The sequence below is a fragment of the Anabrus simplex genome, chromosome 1 (genome assembly GCF_040414725.1).
Source record: "Anabrus simplex isolate iqAnaSimp1 chromosome 1, ASM4041472v1, whole genome shotgun sequence".
Taxonomy (NCBI): Eukaryota; Metazoa; Arthropoda; class Insecta; order Orthoptera; family Tettigoniidae; genus Anabrus; species Anabrus simplex.
In genome coordinates, this window is record NC_090265.1 from 227,814,374 (window position 1) to 227,841,293 (window position 26,920).

Below are 26,920 nucleotides of genomic sequence, written 5' to 3' on the forward strand. Positions count from 1 at the left end.
ACCACGGAAACTATGGATTCGACGCTAATATCGGTCGTTTTCGATTATTCTTGTACGCAATTCCCTCCCTTAGGTTTGCTAAAAGGTGCTTTACTCCTCCAGTATCTTTTCGAGATATTCGTATTTGTACGAAGTTTGGTTGAGAGTTATTCTGGAAGATAGTGTACACACATACATCTACTTTCTTCCTTTACCGGGCGAGTTGGCCATGCGGTTAGAGTCGCGCAATTGTGACCTTACATCCGGGAGATGGTGGGTTCGAATCCCACTGTCGGCAGCCCTGAAGATGGTTTTCCGTGGTTTCCCATTTTCACACAAGGCTGTACCATAGTTAACGCCACGGCCGCTTCCTTCCCACTCCTAGGCCTTCGCTATCCCATCGTCGCCATAAAGCAAATAGCTTTATTTATTTCTTTCTTAATCTGTTTACCCTCCAGGGTTGGTTTTTCCGTAGCACTCAACGAGGGATCGCACCTCTACCACCTCAAGGAAAGTGTCCTGGAGCTTCAGACTTTGGGTCAGGGGATACAACTGGGGAGGAGAACCAGTATCTCGCCCAGGCGGCCTCACCTGCTATTCTGAACAGGGGCCTTGTGGAGGACGGGAAGATTGGAAGGGATAGACAAGGAAGAGGGAAGGAAGCGGCCGTGCCCTTAAGTTAGGTACCATCCCGGCATTTTCCTGAAGGAGAAGTGGGAAACCACGGAAAACCACTTCCAGGATGGCTGAGGTGGGAATCGAGCCCCCTCAACTCAGTTCACCTCCCGAGGCTGAGTGGACCCCGTTCCAGCCCTCGTACCACTTTTCAAATTTCATGGCAGAGCCGGGAATCGAACCCGGGCCTCCGGGGGTGGCAGCTAATCACACTAACCACTACACCACAGAGACGGACACATACATCTAGAATTTTTGTAATTTTCTCTTTCACACCTTTTACTTTTAGGATTTGTATTACTTGTTTCAATTTTTTTTTTCCTAACTGTGACGTTGACTGATTGTTTATGGACTCTTTTGTAAATGTGTAAATTTAGAAATATTGTTATGTGTATTATTTTACGGTTTAGCTTGAAATTCTTTTGCCTTAAAGTATTTCCTTGTGTCAGCCCAGATTGTCTGGGAAGTAGCTGATCCTTTCAAACAATAATAAAAATAAGTTATTACGTAATGTATTTACGCGTCGCATTATAGATATGACGTACACGATTCCAACGGCCACTGGGACTGTCACCAATCAGCCGAGCGACATTGAAAACTGTGTAAACAACATTAATCTCGGTGAATTTGGACATTTCTCCTTTATCTCTTTACCTTCCAGGGTCGGTTTTTCCCTCGGACTCAGCGAAGGATCCCACCTCTACCGCCTCAAGGGCAGTGTCGTGGAGCTTCAGACTCTGGGTCGGGGGATACAACTGGGAGGGATGACCAGTACCTCGCCTGCTATGCTGAACAGGTACCTTGCGAGGGGGATGGGAAGATTGGAAGGGAGAGACAAGGAAGAGGGAAGGAAGCGGCCGTGGCCATAGGTACTATCCCGGCATTTGCCTGGGGGAGAAGTGAGAAACCACGGAAAACCTCTTCCAGGATGGCTGAGATGGTAATCGAACCCATCTCTACTCAGTTGACCTCCCGAGGCTGAGTGGACCCCGTTCCAGCCCTCGTACCACTTTTCAAATTTCGTGGCAGAGCCGGGAATCAAACCCGGGCCTCCGGGGGTGGCAGCTAATCACACTAACCACTACTCCGCAGAGGAGGCTATTTTCTTTATCACCCCTTCTAAATCACCATGCCGATGGGTGCTGAACTTGGACTAAAACGACATCCGGAGTGTCACTATTCATCTCAGTGACCCAGGAACTATGGATTCGACACTAATATAGGCTCTTTTCGATTATTTTACATGTCACCCCCTCCCCTAGGGGTGTCTTCACCTACAGTACGTTTTTGAGATAGTAAATCATATTTGTACCGAGTATGGTTGAGAGCTGATGGGACATGACCTTCAACTTAAAGACACCCGGAGTGTCAGAATTCATCTAAGCGAACCCGAAAACTATGGATTCGTCAGTAATATTCGCCATTTTCGATTATTTTTTAGTGTCATCCCCTCCGCCAGGGGTGTTAGGGGTGTCTTACCCCACGTAATTATTTTTCCACGTAGTAGTCTATAGTAAGTCAAGCCTCCGCGGCTCAGGCGGCAGCGCGTCGGCCTCTCACCGCTGGGTTAGGTGATTCAAATCCCGGTCACTCCATGTGAGATTTGTGCTGGACAAAGCGAAGGTGAGGCAGGTTTTTTCCGGGTATTCCGGTTTTCCCTGGCATCTTTCATTCCAGCAATACTCTCCAGTATCATTTCATTTTATCTGTCAGTCTTCGGCAACCGGTACAATTACTATCCTCGCTGCAAGATGGGGGCTTCATTCATTCCATCCCTGATCCGGTCAATGACTGGAAAACAGGTTCTAGATTTTCAGTAATCACCATCTCGTTGGCTGAATGGTCAGCGTACTGGCCTTCGGTGCAGATGGTCTCGGGTTCGATTGCCGCCCGGGTCGGGGATTTTAAGCTTAACTGGTTAATTCCAGTGGCTCGGGGGGTGGGTGTTTGTGCTTTCCCAAACATCCCTGCAACTCACACACCACATACCACACATAACACTATCCTTCACCACAATAACACGCAGTTACCTACAAATGGCAGATGCCGCCCACCCTGAACGGAGGGTCTGCCTTACAAGGGGTGCACGCGGCTAGAAATAGCCACACGAAATTATTATTAGTAATCACCTTGCCGATGGGTGCTGAACTTGGACTAAAACGGCATTCGGAGTGTCACTATTCATCTCAGTGACCCCGGAAACTATGGATTCGTCACTAATATTGGCTGTTTTCGATTATTTTACATGTCACGTGTGTCATGAGCCATGTGTGCACCAATTTTAGTTGAGAGCTATGCTGGAATATAACACATACATCCATAATCTCGGTCATTTAGAACATTTTTTCACACCTTCTCAACCTCCATTCCGATTGGGCCTGAAGTCCTGCCTTTACAGTCATTTTTTGTTTGTTTGTTTGTTTGTTTGTTTGTTTGAAAGCTATGCTGAAACATACATTCATCCATAATCTCAGTTATTTTGGGTATTTTCTTTTCTTTTTTTACCCCTTCTCACCCCCGTGCCAATGCGGGTGAACTTGGACTTAAACGACATCTGGAGTGTCAATATTCATCTCAGCGCAGCCGAAAACTATGGATTCTACTGTAATATTGGTCGTTTTCTATTACTTGTATACATCCCCTCCACTGCCGCTCAGAGGGCTGCACACCCACCAATCCATAAACTGAGCCATTTTGTACTTTTTTTTTTCCAGCCCTTCTCACACCCATTCCGATGGGGACTGAACTTGGACTTAAACGATATGCGGAGTGTCACTGTTCATCTCAGCGCCCCCGAAACCTATGGTTTCGACACTATTTTCGATTATATTTATATATGCCACACCCCTCCGGACCATAACCCCTAGGGGTGGCTTACCCCCACAGTGATTTTTTCGAGACAGTTATATGTGTAGCAGAATCTCTCCTAGGCCTAGCCTACATTCATGCACATGCCTACTTCGAACACCCCCATGGCACTACAGCCCTTCAAGGGCCTGCGCTGTCCGAAGGCCTACAGATTACGAGGTGTCGTGTGGTCAGCACGACGAATCCTCTCGGCCGTTATTCTTGGGTTTCTAGACCGGGGCCGCCATCTCACCGTCATATAGCTCCTCAATTCTAATCACGTAAGCTGAGTGGACCTCGAACCAGCCCTCAAGTCCAGGTAAAAATCCCTGACCTGGCCGGGAATCGAACCCGGGGCCTCCGGGTAAGAGGCACGCTACCCGTACACCACGGGGCAGGTTTTCTAATTCGAACGCCAGGCCTTGTATTCTACTGCAGAATCCTTGAACTGACGTTGCCATGTTTGCGGCTGGTCATTTCTTCATCCAATTCCTTGAGTGGGGTAGTGTGATACCAATATCTCCAAAACGTTGGTTTTAGGCCCTTAAAACAAAGTTTCCGGGGCCCGTAGGGCCTCACTGAGTTTTGTTCTACGCGTCTCTAGGATTAAAATAAGCTTTGTCTTGCCCTTGTACGTTCGTTCGTTCGTTCGTTCGTTCGTTTGTTCGTTCGTTCGTAATCTGTTACCCTCCAGGGTCGGTTTTTCCCTCGGACTCAGCGAGGGATCCCACATCTACCGCCTCAAGGGCAGTGTCCTGGAGATTCAGACTTTGGGTCGGGGATACAACTGGAGAGAGTGACCTGTAGCCTACCTCGCCCAGGCGGCCTCACCTGCTATGATGAACAGGGGCCTTGTGGAGGGATGGGGCGATTGGATGGGACAGGCAAGGAAGAGGGAAGGAAGCGGTCGTGGCCTTAAGTTAGGTACCATCCCGGCATTTGCCTGGAGGAGAAGTGGGAAACCACGGAAAACCTCTTCCAGGATGGCTGAGGGAGGAATCGAACCCAACTCTACTCAGTTGACCTTCCGAGGCTGAGTGAAGCCCGTTCCAGCCCTCGTACCACTTTTCAAATTTCGTGGCCGAGCCGGGAATCGAAGCCGGGCCTCCAGGGGTGGCAGCTAATCACACTAACCACTACACCAGAGAGGTGGATCAGTTATCTTTGTAATATTTTAAATTACATTTTGGGTGGGGATTATTGTGGAGAACTCATTAAATGTTTGAGAGTTGAAATATTTTGATTACGTAATAAGCTATTTCGAGTTTGTTCATTGTTTACAATGTAGGGCCTACTGTATTTACATGTATATACAAAATGCAGGCAGTATAATTTTACGTTTACTTTTTTTAAACTTATAATGACTTGCGAAACGAGGGAGTTCGGCTCCCTGGATGAATGCTCAGCATAGAGGCCTTCGATTCACAGGGGCCCCGGGTTCAATTTTAATCGCGTATGTTAGATTCCTCTGTCCCGAGGACTAGATGTTTGTATTCGTTCCGATATTCTCACCTTCATACACTCACAACATATTACAATATGAAATGCCACAGAAAACACGCAGTAGTGAATACATCCCTCCACATAGGGTTGGTGTCAGAAGTGGCATCCGGCCGGAAAACAGGATCAAGTCCACTCGCGACCGCATCAAGGTGTGGGAAAAGCGTTAAAGGGGGGGGGGGGAGAAGAAGATGTACAAACGAAGAACTGCAGGAAAAAGTTTTGGTGTTCTTGAGCAATATGTAGCAGCATTATCCTTAAGTTTTTTTTTTTTTTTTTTTAACAGACAGATCAATTCTTGCAGGAAGAGCTAGAATTTCATCCTGGCAATGTCTTCCACTGTAACCCCTCATTTAAGAACTTTACAGCTTCTGAAATCAACGATATCACTGAAACTTTCTTTGAATTTTACTCCATCAGGTTTTGGCTTTTGAACTACTATCCAGGCAGTTTTAAATCATTTCAATTTGGATGTGTTGACCGACATGGTTGCTGCTCCTTCAATGTTTAGGAATTTTCTTCCTATTTTCAGGTTCTTGAACGGCCTGGAAGGTGTCATTTCTTCAATGGCAGCACCAATGTCGTTCAGAACTCCATTCCTTTTGTAATCTTCTAACGTCGATCCATTCAGGCAAAATCACGATATGCAGAACCAGAAATATGGTCCACTATCAGCAATTTCTATTCGATCTTGCCAAATAAACGTACGGCAATCAAATGCAGATACAGAAATATCATACGACTTTTAAGTTGACCGCAGCAGTGATCGCTCGATATCATCAATTTATTCTCGGCCATGATGAAATTATTCTTCATTGCATACTGTAAACAAGGAGCTATGCCTCCACGTCCTGACTCACTTTCGTCTCATACATCTGAGGTGTCTTGAATGTGATCGCCAAAATTAGAGACACTGAATTGCACCTAGAAAAGCATGTTGGTGTATGTGAACCTAGGTATCTGAAAAAGCTTCTGCAGATCGATACTTCAGCAGCATGTGTCAGTCGAAAGAAGAGCGCTTTATTTCCCGTAGCTTTTAAAGCCCACTCACACTACTTGGAATATGTTTAGTGCACAGCTCTGTTAGCCACGAATGAATTAGCGGTAATTCATATAATATTTACAAGTTAGTTTTGAACATTTTGACACTTTAGCTTCTTTGGCTTCGTAAGCCTATATTTAAGAAATGGTGAATATAGAAAAGAAACAAGGCTGTCTGAAATTTATTTTTCTATCAATATTGGGTAAAACATCCCATTCTATCTTTAATAATATTTTTATTTGTTTTACCTATTATTTTACATTACAAGTCCTGTTCAATAAAATGGAAAATGTTCACATTCTCACTGCTAGCAAGTTGACACCGAAGAACAATGTTTCTAACCAATCAAATTTTACGTGATTAGAACAAATGACTTGTTCAGATTGAGGCACTTGATCCTGAAGAATTAAATAGACCAGACTATATAAAAGGAATATAAATGATGACACTTACCTCTTGGATATTCCGCAGCCAGTACGAGAGGTGGTTGAAGGAGTCAAGGCTCGTCACATCATACATGAGCAGGATGCCCATCGCTCCTCTGTAGTAGGCCGTAGTGAGTGTGCGAAACCGTTCCTGCCCCGCTGTGTCCCTGTAAAAGGAACAGCAGTCTTTAATGACATCAGTTTAATCTGCTGTGGAGTGCTCTTCCTTAAAGTTATAAAAGTTAAACTCATCACATCTTCCCTAGACGACAGGTTCTGCCTCGATCGAAGTAAAAGTTGATGTCAACGCCACTTCGTCCTGCCTTCCTCGCCATAATAACTCCTGGGACAAAAAGTTTGGATTACTACTACTACCATCACCACCATAGTGTAGATATGCCGTCGCAATAAATTTCTTGACAGATACACGTTAAACTTGGTTATGTATGTACGTACATAATATGTTCGTTTGTTTCTTAACGTTTATTTGTCTATTTGTCCAATAAATGGAAATGGCGTAAGCCTTTTAGTGCCGGGAGTGTCCTCGTGTACCGGCCCCGTGCTGTAGGGGTAGCGTGCCTGCCTCTTACCAGGAGGCCCCGGGTTCTATTCCCGGCCAGGTCAGGGATTTTTACCTTGACCTGAGGGCTGGTTCGAGGTCCACTCAGCATACGTGATTAGAATTGAGGAGCTATCTGACGGTGAGATGGCGGCCTCGGTCTAGAAAGCCAAGAATAACGGCCAAGAGGATTCGTCGTGCTGACCACACGACACCTCGTAATCTGCAGGCCTTCGGGCTGAGCAGCGGTGGCTTGGTAGGCCAAGGCCCTTCAAGGGCTGTAGTGCCATGGGAGGGGGTGTCCTCATTTGATTTGACGCCCTTAGGTGACCTACGCGTTGTGATGAGGATGAAATGATAATGAAGACGACACATACACCCAGCCTCCGTGCTAGCGGAATGGTTAAAATTCCTGACGCTGCCGGAAATCGAACCCGGGACCCCTGTGACCAAAGGCCACCATGTTAACCATTTAGCTATGGAGCCGGACGGTTAGCGTGCTGGTCTTTAGTCACAGGGGTCCCGGGTTGGATTCCCGCCAGGGTCGGGAATTTTAATCATAATTAGTTAATTTCGCTGGCACAGGGGCTGGGTGTATGTGTCGTCTTCATCATCATTTCATCCCCATCACGACGCGCAGGTCACCTACGGGAGTCAAACCAAAAGACCTGCATCTGGCGAGCCGAACTTGTCCTCGGACACACCCGGCACTGAAAGCCATACGCCAAATTACATTAGCACGCTAACCGTTTATTCACGGAGCCGGTATTTGTTCAGCTCTCAGCACGAAGGCTGACTGAATACGCCAAAAGTTTCACCACCTGTTAGCCGTCCAGGAAAGCCCGGACATCAATGACGAGCAGGGAAATATGCAGTGAGTGATTTTCCTTGATAAAACAGAAGGTTCCTTAGTGGTGGTGGTGGTGGTGATCATTATTTTAAGAGGAAGTACAACTAAGCAACCATCCTCTATTAACATTAATCAGAAGGAAAATAGAAGAGATCCGATCCTTCGAAGAATGAAGGTATCGGGAAAAGAAAGGGAAGGTCCACGAACGACTTGAAAATGAAAGACTCCCTAGGTCTTAGCAACCTAATACTATCGGGGTCGAAAGAGAACAAGAGTTGACCAAGTGAGGTCGTATGGGAAAGATGAAAGTGAGAAACCTGACACGAGTAAGTGGAAACAATTCAGACTCAGTTAGTGGAACTGTAGTAACCAACCCATGCTCCCAAGTTCAAAGTCTCTGGGACACTTTTAACCCCCTCTTACGACAGACAGGAGGAACCGATGATTTAGAATAGTCCCAACCAACAGGGTGTAGAAGAAGCTATACTCGGTATCGGGTAGCCAGAACCACGGAAATGCGCATACACCATCCAAATCTACAAGTCAGTTTTCACACTGTTCAGCTCACAGACTTAATGTATATATAAGATATGGCGTTACCAACATCCCTATACCTCAGTCAAAGTAAATAAATAAATAAATAAATAAATAAATAAATAAATAAATAAATAAATAAATAAATAAATAAATAAATAAATAAATAAATAACCACAGATCTGCATTTAGAGGAGTCACCCAAATGATTCCTCATCAGTCGTTTACCTGCTCTTTTTTAAAACTAATTTCAAAGAAGTTGGAAATTTTTCGAACATCTCTCTTTTAAATGATTTTTTGCTAAGGGCTTTACGTCGCACCGACACAGATAGGTCTTATGGCGACGATGGGATAGGAAAGGCCTAGGAGTTGGAAGGAAGCGGCCGTGGCCTTAATTAAGGTACAGCCCCAGCATTTGCCTGGTGTGAAAATGGGAAACCACGGAAAACCATCTTCAGGGCTGCCGATAGTGGGATTCGAACCTACTATCTCCCGGATGCAAGCTCACAGTTTTAAATGATTAGTAATTAGTTAGTTATCATTCCATTTATGTTACTGGTTAAATGTAAGACAGGGACAGCTGTCCCTAACTTAGCCAGGATAAATAAATTATCTATCTATATATCTAAATTACCCGAATCTATAACGCCTCTTTCTATAAACGAATATTTCCCTCAATATGTTCTCTTGAATTCCAACTTTACCTTCATATTTTGATCTCTCCTACTTTTAAAAACACCACTCATCCTTTTTCACCGCGCGAGTTGGCCGTCAGTACGATTAAGGGCGCGCAACTGTGAGCTTGCATTCGGGAGATAGTGGGTTCGAACCCCACTGTCGGCAGCCCTGAATATAGATTTTCGTGGTTTACCATTTTCACATCAGGCAAATGCTGGGTCTGTATCTTAATTAAGGGGCTGCCTGGCCGATGCGGTAGAGGCATGCTCGGTTCGCCCGGAAGGACGTGGATTCGAATCTCCGTCAGGAAGTCGTAAAATTTAAGAAACGAGATTTCCACGTCCGGAGGTGCATTTGGACCCGAGGTTCACTCAGCCTACACCAAAAATGGGTACCAGGTTAATTCCTGGGTGCAAAGGCGGCCGGGCGTAGAGCTGACCACTCTACCCCATCACGTGCCGAGGTTAACAATGGTGGAAGCTTTTGCCTTCCACTCCTCCAAGGGCTTTCATGGCCTGTATGGAGGTGACTTTGACTTTTTGTATCTCAATTAAGGCTATGGCCGCATCCTTCCCATTCCTGGCCCTTTCCCATCTCATCGTTCCTATAAGACCTATCTATGTCGTTGCGACGTAAAACAAATTGTATTGACCACATTCCTCGACAACTCCCTTAACGTAATTCCTGGATAACATTCTTCCCTGGTTTATTTTCCTCCACACTTTCCCCATATGCCTAACAATGGAGTGCCCATAACCAGAGCCTCAATCCCTCCTAGCTCATTTGGACCCTCTCCTCCTTGTCACCTCCATCTTTCCTGACGGCTGCAGAACCGACTTTCTACTCCCTTTTATCCCTTACATGACTCTGTTTTTGCCTTTACTTATCCTATACTCTACATATCCCTTTCCTTCCACCTCTTCCTTCCTCAGCAACTGTTCCCTGTTCCTCGTCTTCCCTCTACTGTTCTCACTGCAATAACTCATACCTATTTATCACCGATACAAATTCTGAATTCTGCCGCTGAATAGAGCCCTTAGCCCTCAGTTTCCATCCTCTTAAAACCCACCTGTCTTCTACAAATTTCCCCTTTCCTTCCCATCTCTCTTACATACCAGCCGTATCCTGTACATTGCTTGCGGTAGACCTACCTTCATTTCTGTCCTCCGTGAGAATCCTAACTATCTCCTTCAAACTCTTCCTTCATACTCCTTAATGCCCACTCACACCTACAGTGCTTATAACTGCATTCCTTAGCCAGTCTATACTCTTCTTCTTTTTTTTTTTTTTTGCTTTACGTCGCACCGACACAGATAGGTCTTATGGCAACGATTGGATAGGAAAGGCCAAGGACTGGGAAGAAAACGGCCGTGACCTTAATTAAGGCACAGCCCCAGCATTTTCCTGGTGTGAAAATGGGAAACAACGGAAAACCATATTCAGGGCTGCCGACAGTGGGATTCGAACCCACTGTCTCCCGGATGCAAGCTCACAGCCGCGATATACTCTTCTTTAAGCATGAAAAATAATTACGTATTGCACAGTCCAAAACGAAATAGTGACAGGTTGATGAATGTAACACACATAAGTAACAAAGCAAATACCAGAACATATAAACGTCCATACCGACAATGAAGGCCATTGAAGGACTCGAAGGTAAATGCTTCCACTATTCGTAACCTCGGCACTGAGTGGGAAAGAGTGGCTAGGGCTGTGACCGCTCGCCTTGAACCCAGGAGTAACCTGTTGCTCATTTCTGGTGTAGGTCGAGTCAAATGTGCATGTCCAGAAGTAGAAATTTCGCTTTAAAATAATTCGACTTCCTGATAGTGAATCGAACGCACATTCTTCTAGGTGAATTGGGCACGTCTTTAATGCCTCGGATATAATTATTATGATATGGAGAATGAACTTAAAATTCTAGTTTCCTGCCTAAGTAATCAAGAGCAAGCAGTAGAAGTGGGAGGATATCGATCGATCGATCGATCGATCGAACTTCATATTCAAGTATTCAACATGGAATCGCAAAAGGCTTTGTCTTACGTCCTTCTCTGTTTCTTGTACAAGTAAATAATTTAACTTATAACATGGGGCCTACTTCTACTTCGGTTTATATGCATATGATTCTGCATCTTTAAAGGAGACCAATATAGTCGAACAGCTGAGTGTACTAAGTAGAGAAACTTTGAATCTGACTGTTGTTGCAAGTTTCTTGGTACCTATATGATAAAAGGACTCCAACAATGGCATTGAAATACATTAAATTGCGACAATGAGGCAGTAGAATTATTAGGAATACGTCTAGATCCGAAGTTGAACTTGGATGTTCACATGGATGTTTCGAGTAAACTATTAAGAGTAGTGTATCTCTTAAGGACTCTTCATCAGAGATGAAGTTCCCAGTAAATATCTTTTGAGTCCCTACTTTGCATTCTTTCACATTATTCTTCAGTATGGAATTCTACTCCATGGGTTCTCCAGTCGGATTTCTACAACTGTCTACTGCAGGCCTCTTTTCGTTAAACTGTCATACTTGTCACAACTGTATATTTATAACACACTTGTTAAAGATGTGGAGAAACCTAAGAAATCAAACTGAAAATTGACGTTCACATGTTACACCAGAGAAGAAACTGATTCTGATTTATTTTTAACGACAGCTGACTGGTTTATGTGAAATGTTCTGTTCCGTGTCGTAAATTAAGAGTTGAAATCACGTTTACTAGACTAGTAACCGTGGTTGAAATGATGCGTATCACTCTTATTACGTAGGATCTCATGGCCGACATCTAAAAGGTCTCAGAAAGCCAGTAAGTACCCTACCGTCTGTATAACCTAGACAGGCATTATTATTATTATTATTATTATTATTATTATTATTATTATTATTTCCTTTCTTTCTTTCTTTCTTTCTTTCTTTCTTTCTTTCTTTCTTTCTTAATCCGTTCAACCTCGAGGGTTGGCTTTTCCCTCGGACTTCCACCTCTACCGTCTTGAGGGCAGTATCCTGGAGCGTGAGACTTTTGGGTCGGGGGAAGAGGACCAGTACCTCGCCCAGGCGACCTCACCTGCTATGCTGAATAGGTGCCTTGTAGGGGGGTGGGAAGATCGGAAGGTATAGACAAGGAAGAGGGAAGGAAGCGGCCGTGGCCGGCATTTGCATGGAGCAGAAGTGGGAAACCACGGAAAACCACTTTGAGGATGGCTGAGGTGGGAATCGAAGCCCCCTCTACTCAGTTGACCTCCCGAGGCTGAGTGGACCCCGTTCCAGCCCTCGTACCACTTTTCAAATTTCGTGGCAGAGCCGGAAATCGAACTCTGGCCTCCGCGGGTGGCAGCTAATCACGCTAACCACTACGACACAGAGGTGGATTATTATTATTATTATTATTATTATTATTATTATTATTATTATTATTATTATTATTAACTTGGTTTTGAGGACTCAAATGCCAAAGCTAGGAATTTCAATTTCAAGAATCTAATGAAAGGACGTTAATGGTATAGCCGCGTTGAAACACCGTGACAGATTTGGTGGGGAAAAGGAAACTGGCCAACCTACCAAAAGTAAGCTCTGGTTTAGGATGCGTGGTCAATGGCCTTTTGTCTAGCTGGGACATTGACTGGAATAACAATGTCCATGTCAATGCGATGGTGGGTTTATGCATTTACATCTATGCTAACGGAGGGCATGTTCAACATTTTATTTAAGAAAGAGTTTGATGTGCCATGCTGGTACCTCCTGTTCCTGTGTGTTTCCTATGATTAATGTATTCTGTAAAGTTGTAAGAAACGAGTTTTAACATGAAAATAAAGCATTTCCGAACCTATGTCCATATAACATATTTTCTAATAATAATAATAATAATAATAATAATAATAATAATAATAATAATAATAATAATAATAATAATAATGGCTTTACGTCCCACTAACTACATTTTTTCAGGTTTTCGGAGACGCCGAGGTACTGGATTTTTGTCGTGCAGAATTTATTTTACGTGCCAATAAATCTACCGACACGAGGCTGACGTATTTGAGCACCTTTAAATACCACCGGACTGAGCCAGGATCGAACCTGCCTAGTTGGGGTCAGAAGGCCAGCGCCTCAACCGTCTGAGACACTCAACCCGGCAGTATTTTCTTCTTCTACGTGCGAGTAACGAGTTTGGCCGTACGTGATTGTTACATTCTGTATAAAGACAAGCCAAAATATGTAACTTTTCTATTTAACGTTTGCTTGGTATAATTCTTCTTCTTCTTCTTGACCTGTTTATCTTCCAGGGTCGGTTTTTCCCTCGGACTCAGCGAGGGATCCCACCTCTACCGCCTCAAGGCAGTGTCCTGGAGTTTCAGACCCTGGGTTGGGGGATACAACTGGGGAGGATGACTAGTACCTCGCCCAGGCGGCCTCACCTGCTACCTGAACATTGGCCTTGCCTGGGGGGGGAATGGGAAGATTGGAAGGGATAGACAAGGAAGAGCGAAGGAAGCGACCGTGGCCTTAAGTTAGGAACCATCCCGGCATTTGCCTGGTGGAGAAGTGGGAAACCGCGGAAAACCACCTCCAGGATGGCTGAGGTGGGAATCGAACCCACCTCTATTCAGTTGACCTCCCGAGGCTGAGTGGACCCCGTTCCATCCCTCGTACCACTTCAAATTCCGTGGCAGAGCCGGGAATCGAACCCGGGCCTCCGGAGGTGGCAGCTAATCACACTAACCACTACACCACGGACGAAAGCATTTTATAAGCTGTCATTACAAGCATGTTTCTATGAAACAATGCAACATAATCTTATAAATAAAGTTGTAGGGGGTCCGCTGTCTGTAATTCCTTTTGTTTTGCCAAATTTTCAAATATTTATCCGTTTTGGGTCAACTCAAGACCGAATCGGTGGTTTTTACTTTTCGTGTCTGTTTGCCTGTTTGTCTGTTTGTCAGTTCCACCATCACGTCGAAACGGCTGGATAGATCTCAACCAAACTTCATATTTAGAGTATACTCATCCCGGGGAAGGTTTCGATATGCATATCATTTTAAAATCTTTGAAAAGACGGGGGTTTTATAGGAAAACCACAACGGTTTTCCTCAATTTTCTCTTATACTATTGATTTTCTGTAAACTCTGTGGACCGTATGTGAAAGGTCTCTTCATTATAAACAACTTTCGTTATGTTCATAATTGTGCGGCTTCGTCAAGGGTGCTGGAACAAGCGATGCCATCTTCACTGCCAGAATGTTCATTGAAAAGCACCGAGAGAAAGAAAAGCCGCTGCATATTGCCTTCCTTGACCTTGAAAAGGCTTTCGATCGTGTTTCACATCGTGTGATCTGGTATGCACTTCGTAACCATGGTAACCATGTTTATCAACTGGATCAAGATGCTATACACCAACACCACAATACGTTGTGCATCTCGGAGAGCTTCCCAGTGAAATTCGGTGTACAGCAAGGCTTCGCACTGTCCCCATTGCTCTTTGTCCTCGTCATGGACACAATCACACGGGACCTGCAGAGGAGTGTCCCTTTGACTCTGTTATGTGCAGATAATGTCGCCCTTGCTGATACCACCAGAAATGGATTGCAGAATCAAGTTGAAGATTGGAACAGCCGTCTCTCATAATACGGTCTTAGACTGAAAAAAAAGAAGACCGAATACCTGGAAACCATCCTAAGAAACCGCTCAATTCAAGTTGATGGAGAGGCTTCAGGTATCTAGAATCCCGCATACAGACTGAGGGTGGAATAGGTGATGAAGTACGAAGTAGGATAAAGGCAGCATGGATGAGATGGAGGGGAGTCATAGGCGTACTCTGCGACAGAAGATGCCACAACATCTGAAGTCCAAAATATACCGCATGATAGTACATCTAGTTGCTTTATACAGTGTTGGATGTCGACCAGATGACAAAGCTATGAAGCGCTAATTACACACCATGGAAATGCGTATGCTTCGTTGGTCGATGGGCATCACACTCCTGCATCATGTCAGAAACGATAACGTCCGCCAGCAAATGGGCATTGTATCCAACACTGAGAAGGCACGGGAAAAATGTCTCCAATGGCATGGTCTGGTCCTGGGTGCTGCACCTGGAACAGTTGCCAATTTCACCCACACCTTTGAAATGAATAGGCAAGGACCACGTGGATGTCAAAGCAGTGCTGGCATGACACAGTAAATGCTGATGTGAGGACTCTGAACTTAAAACCACATGATGCCCAAAACCGTGCAAAATGGTGAGCCAAGATTAGAACAGTGGACCCTGCACCAGCGGGAAAACGCTAGGAAGAATAAGACTAATGAGAATAATAATAAGAAGATTTGAGTAACACAGTGCTATATTTAAATGAAATAATGAAGGTTCCTTTCATGTACACATACGGCCACCTCTTCTTTCAGTTGACTTTCACGCACCTCTCAGCCAATACCATATTTGTTCAACATCTACAGTAATACTTGTTCTGTTCTTGTCTGTGTCCCTCCATGCGTATCTCCTTCTTCCAGTTCAGTGCTAATGACGAATACATAGGTTTGTGTCCTCCCACGGGTCAAGAGACAATGCTCACCGGAGAGATAATGACCTCTTCACTGTTGGGTGATGTCATCCTTCCAGTTGAGCGAAGAAGAGTTGAATAGAAATGCGCGTGTCCTGTGTCCAACACTCCCTTGCCCAATAGGCTATCTCGAAAAGCGCAGAAGGCATGCAATTCTAGCCTAGGAAAAAATACAAGTTTTCTGCCTTGTATGTTGACTTTATTATTATTATTATTATTATTATTATTATTATTATTATTATTATTATTATTATTGTACCAGTTGGTACACCTATACGCCGCACATTTGAATTTTCCGCCTTAAAGTACTCCTCTACAGCTGAAACTCTGAACTTTAAAACTGAATTATTCAACCATTTATCAGAAGATGTCACTGTGTTAATTTCGAATTGTGTTTGTTTACTAATTATCAAGAAGTGTGGACATTCTCTCACAGATGTCTCTACCAAAAACTATGATCATGCACCCTGGTGCGAAGTGATGGAACTTTTCTTGAAGATATTTTATACTCATAAGTTTTCCTATAACTAAATTTCGTTCTTTCATTTGTAGGTTGGCAATATAAATATTTCTTTCCGCCAGTTTTGAACTTAGCCAATCCCGAATTTCTTTAATTAATTTTGGACCAATCGTGTCCTTCTTCTTCACATTTGATGTGTAAACTTTAGCCGACCAATAAGCGCATGTGGGTGTGTCTTAATTATTCATGAAAGGTCTCGAATCTTCCCCCAGAGTATAAAAACTGCTGATTTTCCGGGCTCTCGGCTACTCGTACAACATCTAGCTTAGTGTATAGCAGGAGGCGGGAAGCGCCTCTTTCATCCGCCAGCAGCTCTTCAACAAGGTAATGGCAGTTTAACATCGTTCTTTTTTCCTTGCTATCTCAGCAGTTTAACCCGCGGGGCAGGTCCGAAACCTTTAATATGTAACCTATAACTTAAAACATGTAAATATTTTCCATCTTTGTAAGACTTCATATATCTTTAAATGTAAGTCGGGGATAGAGAGTGCTTTACCCTCTCGAGCTCCCTTTCATTTTGATTTGAGGTGACTACGTTTTCATAACCGATTTTCTTCTCCTTCCTTATGTATTAAAATTTTCTTATACGACTCACCTCCCTAGTGTGGGAATAGCCCCTGTGGAATCGGCCTAGCGCCACTTAGGTTTTAACAAGCTTTCATGTAGGAGTGCAAGTACTCGCCTCCATTCTGCTTTGTATTTTGGGCCATTAACTTTACCCGTTTTGTTTTCCTTCCTGCGAAGGCCCAGTAGATAGGGTACGAGATACCCCTGTACCATGATAAGTTGTGCCTTGATGGCAGTTAAGTGTAATAGTCTGTTATTGCCTTTAAATGGCTTGGACGATTGAGAGCGGATCAGTTCTTTCTGGTATTTTGAAAGGTGCCTCTAGGAGGCTTGACATTACGAGGTGGGAGCAAGTGCTCCATGCAATTAGGGGTTTTCTGCCCTTTGGTAATTTGTGGTTGTGAGCCGAGAGCTCAAGGATTGTCAAATTGGGGCTCGAAGCCCAGGATTTGTAAAGACACCTTTACTTGTGTTTTCGCTTGTAAAATTATCATTGTACCTGGATATTCATTGTTATTTCACCTAGTGAAAAAATTGTTAAATCTTGTTATCTGTTGAAAATATAACCTTTATTTAAATTTTAAATTTTCTTTCGGACTTGTAGTTAGACCCATTCCAGCCCGCACCTTCTTTCACCTCTGCTGATCCACCAAAATACGGTAACAATTATTATTATTATTATTATTATTATTATTATTATTATTATTATTATTATTATTATTATTATTATTATTATTATTATTATTATTGATCAAAATCTACAATTTACAATTTTCTGCGTCGGGCTGAGTGACTTAGACGGTAGAGCACTAGCTTTCGGAGCTCAACGTGGCGAGTTCAATCCCGACTCAGTACAGTGGTATTGGGTGGTGCTAAAATACTCCAGCCTCGTGTCAGTAGCCCTTAAAAGAACTCCTGTGAGACAAAATTCCGGCACCTCGACGTCTTCAAAAAACGTAAAAGTATTTAGTGAGATATAAATACTTTGTACAGTTTCTGAAACTTTTTTTTTGCTAGGGGCTTTACGTCGCGCCGGCACAGATAGGTCTTATGGCGACGATGGGATAGGATAGACCTAGGAGTTGGAAGGAAGCGGCCGTGGCCTTAATTAAGGTACAGCCTTAATTTGCCTGGTGTGAAAACGGGAAACCACGGAAAACCATTTTCAGGGCTGCCGATAGTTGGATTCGAACCTACTATCTCCCGGATGCAAGCTCACAGCCGCGCGCCTCTACGCGCACGGCCCACTCGCCCGGTGTTTCTGAAACTGGTCAACGGTCAGGCCTGAGTGATTACCTATTTAATAATACGTTGTTAATAATAATAATAATAATAATAATAATAATAATAATAATAATAATAATATACTAGTTTTCAGATAGACTTTACTGAATGGGAGTGAAAGCTGGGTGAACTCAAGATATCTTATTTATGAGTTGGAACTAATAGAGGTAAAAGTAGGGAGAATGATTCTTGGTCTAAACAAATGGAAGCAATAGCCGGTGGTTACCCGCAATGAGGAGATAAAAGCTGTTATGAATGAACTTGATGGATAAAGTTGTTTGAAAATAAGAAATCAGAAATGTATTTATTTATTAATTACAAGTAGGACCAGAGGTCCCTTCAGCTGTAACTAACTGCCACTGTAAGTTAAATTTATCAATTAATATACAGCAATATATTAACAATGAAGATAATTAATAAATATGAAGGCAAACTATCGTTTCAAAAATTGAATAATCACGTTATTGATTTTATATCTCACTAACTGGTTTTACGGTTTCCGCAGACGAATGAAGAGCGTAAGATACATTTTCATATTGAGGATAAATTATTAAAACCTATCCTTTGAAATCTATATGTAGGAGATTTCAATTTTTCTTTTAACATTTAAGAAGTATACTATATTGGTGAACATTTATATTCATAGCTTAAAGGGAAAGCGGAATTTTAGACATTTTTTTCCTGGGTTTTGATACTACTTAGCTCTGTTTCGTATACAGTTTATTGTATAATTAAGAGGCAGCGACAATAAACGAATTACTGCACTTCACCGTAAGATGCTGTGGAACCTAAAGGATGCCAGCTGTAAATCTACTGTCCCGATCAAGCACTCTACTTATATGAACAATGGGAGTGGGAAAATATGAGAGAGCATTACATTTTAACATTACCAGCAGTAAGCAAGGCACTGAGAATGATCGTCTATCCCTGAGTTTCTGCCAACCTGCAATATTGTAGTAAGATGTTACATGGCAGTCTTTACGAATGTTAAAGACAAAGCTCACATAAGCAATCTGAACTCGTTGGAGATTCGTACTATGTTTCTCTGAGATATCGCTGTAAATTAGAGCTCCGTAATCCAAAATAGGAAATACCATGGTTTGGATCAACATGCAGTGTTTTTTTAAAGGAAACGTTTCAACGAATCTGATGCAATATACCAGATACTTTCTTGACTAAATGTTTGGTGTGAAATGATCAGCAATGAGTATTATCCATAAGAATACCTAAATTCTTAACACTTTTCTGGTACGTAACTACAAATCCGTTTACAATGACGGGAAGAATGCCCCTATTGAAAAGGTTTGATACATTTCTTCAGTATCCTAGTGCATGTCCACGGTTTTGTTTTAATTTATAACAGATGACATAGTGAATATTGATGTAGTATTATCTATTTTACTAATAAATTCATTAATACGATTCACAGGAAAATTGTAATAGATCTGTAAATCATCGGCGTACACATGAAATCTCGTGTGGCATAAAACTCTAGGCATAGTCGGCAGCCATGAAGATGGTTCTCCGTGGCTTTCCATTTTCACACCAGGCAAATGTTGGGTCTGTACCTTAATTAAGACCACGGCCGCTACCTTCCCAACCTTAGCCCTTTCTCATCCCTTCATCGTCGAAAACCCTCCATGTGCTAGTGCGACGGTAAACAAGTAGAAAAAAAAAAAGCTGTAGGCAGACATTTTATACCCGGTGAAAACTGTGCATATAAACCGATTTCGATAGCGAGGTCATGTAGCCTAAGGTGAATGCAGGAGGATAGCTCATCTACGAAAGTAATAAATTCGGCCATGGAGGGTAAGAGAAGCAGAGGGAGACCAATGCGTTGATGGTTAGACATAGCTTTTAATCATAAGAGGTGTGGAACGAAACTAAATGAGCCACAGAGCTAGTTGCAAATAGAGGATAGCTGAGTCACTTATTTAAGGGTTTTCAGACTGAACATTGAAAGGCATAACAGTCTATACTAAGTGCTTAATATTATTTGAATTGTTATAATTTTGAGGGATACCAAAATGCCGAAATGATGCCGTAGAAATGGGTTCTTTATCTCTGAATCTCCTTCTACATACGAGGGCTGTAATGGAATGGCGTATGGTTTTTAGTGCCGGGAGTGTCCGAGGAAAATTTCGGCTCGTCAGGCGCAGGCCTTTCGATTTGACTCCCGTACGCGACATGCGCGTCGTGATGAGGATGAAATGACGATGAAGACGACACATACACCCAGCCCCCGTGTCAGAGAAATTAACCAATTATGGTTAAAATTTCCGACCTTGCCGGGAATCGAATCCGGGACCCCGGCGGCCAAAGGCTAGTACGCTAACCATTCAGCCATGGAGTCGAACACGAGGGTTGTGAATACAGTAGTGGCAACGTAGTCCAGACACTCGTAGTGGGCATGCGCAAATAGGATATGGGAGGGGTCAGGTGGCGCTGTTGTCGATGTGTAGTGTGCATTTGACGGGCATCCAGCTGGGAGTGGCGCTGAAGTGAAGAGTGCCGATTTCACCGCTCCAAAGCATATTTTCTTCAGGTGATCAGCGTTCGTGTATTAAAATCGAGGTTGCCCGTGGTAAAATGCATCAGAATTTTATCGAGGATTACGTGAAGCATGTGGCGAGAATGCGTTACCGTATAGGATGGTTGCATGGTGGGTCAAGGCGTTTCGTGTTGGTTGGAATGAGACTGCGGATTTGTACCACACTGGTCGGCCGTCCGTTCCTCGAAATCAGATTGACATCCGTAAACCTTCGATGGACTGTCCGGGAATTATCCGCAGAGTTTGGTCTCAGTCATCAAACGGTGTGGCACATAGTGACGAAATGTCCTAATATGAGGAAAATTACGTCCCGTTGAGTTCCACATGAACTCACCGACGTACAGAAACAGCACCGGTATGCATTGGCTGCCATCCACCTGGACAGATTTGTTCTGTGATGTTTTACTGTGTCTTTTTTATTGGTATTATTGTTTGTCATTTGTGCATTGTTAGACGGGTAGTACGTATGCATTCTAGGGGTCGCGAGTTCTACTCTCGTCCTTGACTATGAGTACGGGCTCATGTTAAATTCAGCGCCTTTTGGGGGGTATCAAAAAGTCCTATTTTTTATTCGCGTGATGTATCCCAGGTTCATGGAAATTATATAAGTTTTAGTTTCTTTATGTACGAAGGAGACGTTCTGCATCTTATTGTCGCCATTGATGAGACATGGGCACGAGCCTAGGAGCCTGAATTAAAACGTCAGTCGAATGAATGGCGTCACGCAGGTTCACCCCGTCCACAGCAATTTCGACAGGAACCTTGTCGGGTGAAGCTTATGCTGATAGTGGCATACAACTACGAGGGTGTTATTCTTACGCATGCTGTGCCTGAGGGACAAACCGTCAACAGTGACTACTATTGCCAATTTCTGGAGCTAAATGCGGCGCAAACATCCACGTTTATTGCATGGCGAACGTCCGATCGTGTTGCACGTTTTTATGTATCAAACAATGTCACGCTCTTATTGCGACGGTCGCACTGGGAGGTCTTCGAACACTCTCCGTACTCACCAGACATGACTCTTTGTGACTTCGATCTGTTTACGAAGTTGAAGGAACTCCTCCGTGGCCGCAGAATTTTTGCTGTGGCATCTGTACTCCACGCAGTAGGGCACCCCGTCGCTGTCATCAACGGTCCCCTACGGATTCCCGACATTTGGCGGGTGACTACTCTGAAGAAATTTAATGCAATTATATTTGTTAGTTCATTAACTATTGCGTTCTACTTTATTTACAGCCCTCGTAGTACGAGTGTCTGTCATTTGAACACTTGAAATACCAACTGACCACAATGGAATTCAGTTCTTCAACCTTAAGCACACAGAGGGAGAGCCTACGCATCCATGTGCCTCAGTGAGTAGAACCATAAATTAATATCACATTCAATCGGCCCGAATTATTCACTAGCATTCGATTTCAACGTGACAGATTTTGTCTTCCGTACCACTTCCTAAACTTGCTAATTTTTACATTACTTTCAATCAATATATTTAGCTTTACTATTCTCATAATCTAAACTAAAACAGTTAATCACTTCACCATACAGGAAACCTGCAATAGTAACTATATAAAAATACGAATTTTGTCTTTATTATGGTCAGAATTTTTTAAAATAGGTACTTATTTATCGGTCATGTCTGGAATAGGAAGGAAATGCAGTTTTTAAATTTTCATCATGTCTGCCTGTCTATATTGTTACATGCTCATGCGGCTGTTAGCTTTCTGAAAGCCTCTTTCGGTATTTTCTGGAAAGAATGAGTGAATCAGGCCGGTGATGTCCCAGCTAGCCTGAGGGCATGAGACGGCCTCTCCTTTCACTTGCTCTTTTCCTTTTTCTATAAGGCGAAGATGGAAGTTTCTTACTTTGGGCGCTCTCCGAAGATATCAGAACATCATTACTAGGCATATAAATGCGACTGTTGTTTTGCTGTTATTGTGGGAGTCATTGCGATGGAGCCAATGCGTCTGTTGAGAGAAGTAGTGAAGTGCTGAAGTCTTTGTTGTCGTTGAGTGCGTCACAGTGGTGTTCGAGAATAGCTGGATTGGTGCTGGGTTACTGTCGAGTGGTAAGTGTTAAGTGAAGATGTTCAAATATCTGTGATATCTGTCAGGAAAGCTGATGTTCAGAGCCATTCTTCATTCTTAAGTTTATGAATAGTTTCAGCGTCAACTTTTCCATTGGCTGCTAAGAAATGTCAGACTTCATTTCTTATGCAGACAAATTCTTTAACCCTCTCCAGCCCAAATGTATTTAACCGACGAAAAAAAATGTCTTGCAAATCCCCTTCAAATAGGTATTAATAAAGCTTGTGTGTCACAATCCATGCATTTTTTGGAAAAATAAGGAAAATAGAAAAGTGATTCCATTTGGAATCATTGTGCAATACGAATGCGGAAGGTCTGAAATAAAGGGCAATGTGGAACCTAATATTATGTAATGTATTAGCCAACAGTATTACTTGCACACAATATCAAAGTATATTCTAAACATGTAATAGTGTACCATACAGTGGAGGTTCGTGACATTTTACTCTGGCAGGGTTGTGCCGCCATATCTTCCCCGTCCCCTATCGGTTCAGTTTTGACTGACCACCAACACCACGACATTTTAGCTATAATAATAATAATAGTAATACTACTACTACTACTACTACTACTACTACTACTACTACTAATAATAATAATAATAATAATAAATTTATTCAATTAGTTTTTAAGTCCATGTTACATCCAATGATTCTACGCATTTGTATACACACTTCTTGCACACCATTTACGGTACCAGGACCGCCTCCATCTGGTCCATCATTGTTTGCAAGTCCTCCGTCCACAACTCGTCATCCAAGTTGCCTCGTCTGAAGTCGATTAGCACACTCTCACATGTTCTTTTTAGTAAAATGGTCTGTAGGTAGGCCTGTAGCTGTTTGCTCACTTCCAATTTGTCCATGTGCTTCTTGAACAAGTTGGTAACTAGCCCGTCCCATGTTATTACCACAGGGACCATCGTCACCTTGGCCCCATTGTACATAAGTGAGAGTTCGTTGGCTAGCATCTCGTACTTTCTTCCTTTAGTGGTTTCGGTCTGTTTCAGGATATTTTTGTTTGTGATTCCAACTTCAATTAATAGGATTTCATTCTTTACAAGGTCATGTATCATCAGATCCGGTTTATTGTGTTCAATGCGAAGCTCAGTCTGTATGATGACGTCTGACTTTATTCTAATTCGCTGATTGGATATGACATTTTCAACTTTATAGTTCTTTATTTTCTTAGAATTATTCAGCCCATACTTTTTGGTGAACATGAAATGCAAGCATCTGACAACATCATTGTGGCGTTTCTTGGAGTCCAAATTAAGCATTCGTCCACATTGTGTTGCCAGGTGATCTAGTGTCTTATTGCCCTGGTTGCAGTGTGGGCACCTCTGGAATATACTCCCATGACTAAAGAAGATGTTTCTGTCTTGTATCTTACAGAACATTCCTTCTTCCTGTGGAGATATATTCCCCCTCATTAGCCATAACGATGACTGTTTTACGTCAACAAATTTCTCCTGTTGTTCACGGAACAATGTGGAATGCATTGACTTAGCCATGATTCGATCCATTCGCATCTGTTTTTGTTTCTGTTTAACTACTTTTACCGTGACATCGTTTCCTTCCTCAATTAGGTACTTCCGTTTCAAATGTTCTTCAATCAGTCCAAGATGGGTTGCATTTCTTCTTTCACTTTCTGCGATAAACTTCGTTCTTGTGTTTGTTGCCAAATATTTACATAGTTCTAGTAAAATCAATTCGGCCTTCTCAGAAATATTTTGTAGTCCTCTTCCTAACTCATGTCTTTTCAGGTACAGTCGTTCCATATTACCTGCTGTTCTGACGATATTATGCTCTCTCAAGATTCCTCTCACCTTCAGATCAATGTTGTTAAATTCTTCGTGCTCGTACGGGATCAGGCCAATATAATAGTTAATAGTTGATAACGCGTACTCATTTATTGCTGCAAACAGGTTTCTCGCGTTCAACTTTGTTTGGCATACATTTGTTACCCGTGATTCGATCTTGTTGGCTATGATAACTTTATTCTCGGGTTTAATTACATTTCTCGAGTCTTCTAATATTCCTAGGTATTTGTATCCTTCCACGTCATTTACCTTCTCTCCAAAGATATGGTTCGAATTGATATTGTTCGCTGACTTTTGCTGATTGATTGTAAAACCCATGTTGTTGAGACATTGCTTCGTCCACTGGCTCAGCTCGTTCAATGTCTGCACATCTTTGGCGAACAATTTAATGTCATCGATGAAAATGAGGTGGTTGCACTCAATTCTTCCATGTTCATCTGCTTGGATCTTCTCGCAGTTCTTATTTAGAATTCTGCTTAATGATTCCATAGCAATTACGAACAACTTGGGTGAAAGAGCATCTCCTTGTAATATTCCTCTATTTATTTTCACGTCACCGACCACTTTATTTCCACATATTAATGTTGTTCTCTGTTTGTCAAGTGTTCTATTGACAAATTTAATGATGTTTTCTGGCATATGTATCTTCCGTAGGCATTCAATTAGGTATTCATGTGACAACGAATCATATGCTTTCTGAATGTCCACCCAAGCAGTACACAATTTATTATTGTACTTTTCATTTATGGTTTTGCTTATAAGTGCTTGTTCCTTAGCGCCTTGACATCGGTTGCGTGTTCCCATTTGATTACTTGAGATAATATTGTTCACGTCACAGAAATCATTGACTATTACCGTGAACACTTTGCTGATTAATTTGAATAAATTTGAAAGGCATGTAATTGGCCTCAGGAGCTGCGGTATGTTTGCATTCGGGACTTTTGGAATCAAATATGTTATCCCAGCATAAAGCTCTTCATCGATCAAGTCTGGGTTTTGGATTATTTCGTGGATTAGTTGTTCTAACCTCTCATGTAGTGCATACATTCTCTTAATAAAGTAATTATATACAAAATCAGGTCCTGTTGCTTTCCAGTTCGCAAGGTACTTTATACAACTGGATATGACCTCTTTTATCTTATCTCTATCCATATCTACCTCCACTTCCGCTGGACTTAGTTCTTGGATCAGTTGTTCATAATCTTGTCTTTCATCATATTGCCAAATTGTAGTCCAAAAGCGTTTGGTTTCTTCAAGATTAATATCTTCACTTACTGTAAATCTGTCGCCTTCAAGGTCACGATAGAAGGTCTTCCTATTAAACTCAAACTTTCGGTTTGTGTTTCTAGATGCTATACGATTTTCAGCTATCACTGTCTTCTTCTTGTAAATAGCTATTTTCTCAAGAATCATATCACGCATCTTCTGAATATCACTACTCTTGTTTGAATGAATTCGATTTTCTCTACACATTCTAATCAACTCTTTACTTGCTCTTTCATTTGGGCGGTGGGCATCAATTATTTCCAATTTTCTATTCAATTTGTTGATCTTGGCTTCGATAGAGCTTTTCCAGACAGATGCCTTCTTTTCTTTAGCTGTCACCATCTCATACGTCTGTTGGCATGCATACAACACATCATTCATTTCGGCGATCGTGGTTATTTGCTGTTCTACATAATAATAATAATAATAATAATAATAATAATAATAATAATAATAATAATAATAATAATAATAATAATTGTACCGGGCGGTACACCTCTACGACGCAAGTTCAAATCTTGCGCCAATTGAAACTCCTCTACAGGAGAAGCTCTGAACTTTAAAAACTGAACTAATTCTACTGGTTATCAGAAGATGTCACTGTGTGTTTTTGATTTGCTTTTGTTTTTCATTGATCAAGAAGTGTGGACATTCTCTAACAGACGTCTCGACCAAAAACTATGATAATGCGCTCTGGTGTGAAGGAATGAACCTTCTTGGAGAAATTTTGTATTCATAAGTTTTCTCTTTACTAAATTTTGTCGTCATTTGTGGGTTGGCAGTATTAATCCTTTCTTTCCGCCTGTTTTGAATGTAGCCAATCAGGAATTTCTGTAATTAATTTTCGGCCAATCGGGGCTTTCTTCTCCAATTTTGTATGTAACTGTGTACTGTAGCCAATGAAAGTTTGAGGGCGGGTTGTCATCATTCATGAAAGGTCTCGAACTTTCCACGAGGGTATAAAAACTGCTGATTTTCTTGTCTCCGGGCCACTTCAGTAACATCTAGCTTAGTGTGTGGATATGTAGCAGGGGGCGGGAAGCGCCTCTTTATTCGGGCAACAGATCTCCAACAAGGTAATGGCCTTTAAACATTTTTATTTCGTGCTAGCTCAGCAGTTTAACTCTCGGGGAGGGTTCGAAACGTTTCATATGTAAACTATTAAACATGTAAACCCTTTTCC

The 26,920-nt window shown here is 42.4% G+C and overlaps 1 protein-coding gene across 1 annotated transcript in view; it reads right to left on the reverse strand.

Moving 5' to 3' along the window:
• The window catches only part of RabX4 (RAS oncogene family member RabX4), a 237,170-nt gene that overhangs the window by 51,764 nt on the left and 158,486 nt on the right, over positions 1-26,920 (reverse strand). The window contains exon 3 of the mRNA XM_067141160.2: positions 6,497-6,635. Coding sequence (XP_066997261.1) covers positions 6,497-6,635 — 139 coding nt within the window. The remainder of the gene's footprint in view (positions 1-6,496; positions 6,636-26,920) is intronic.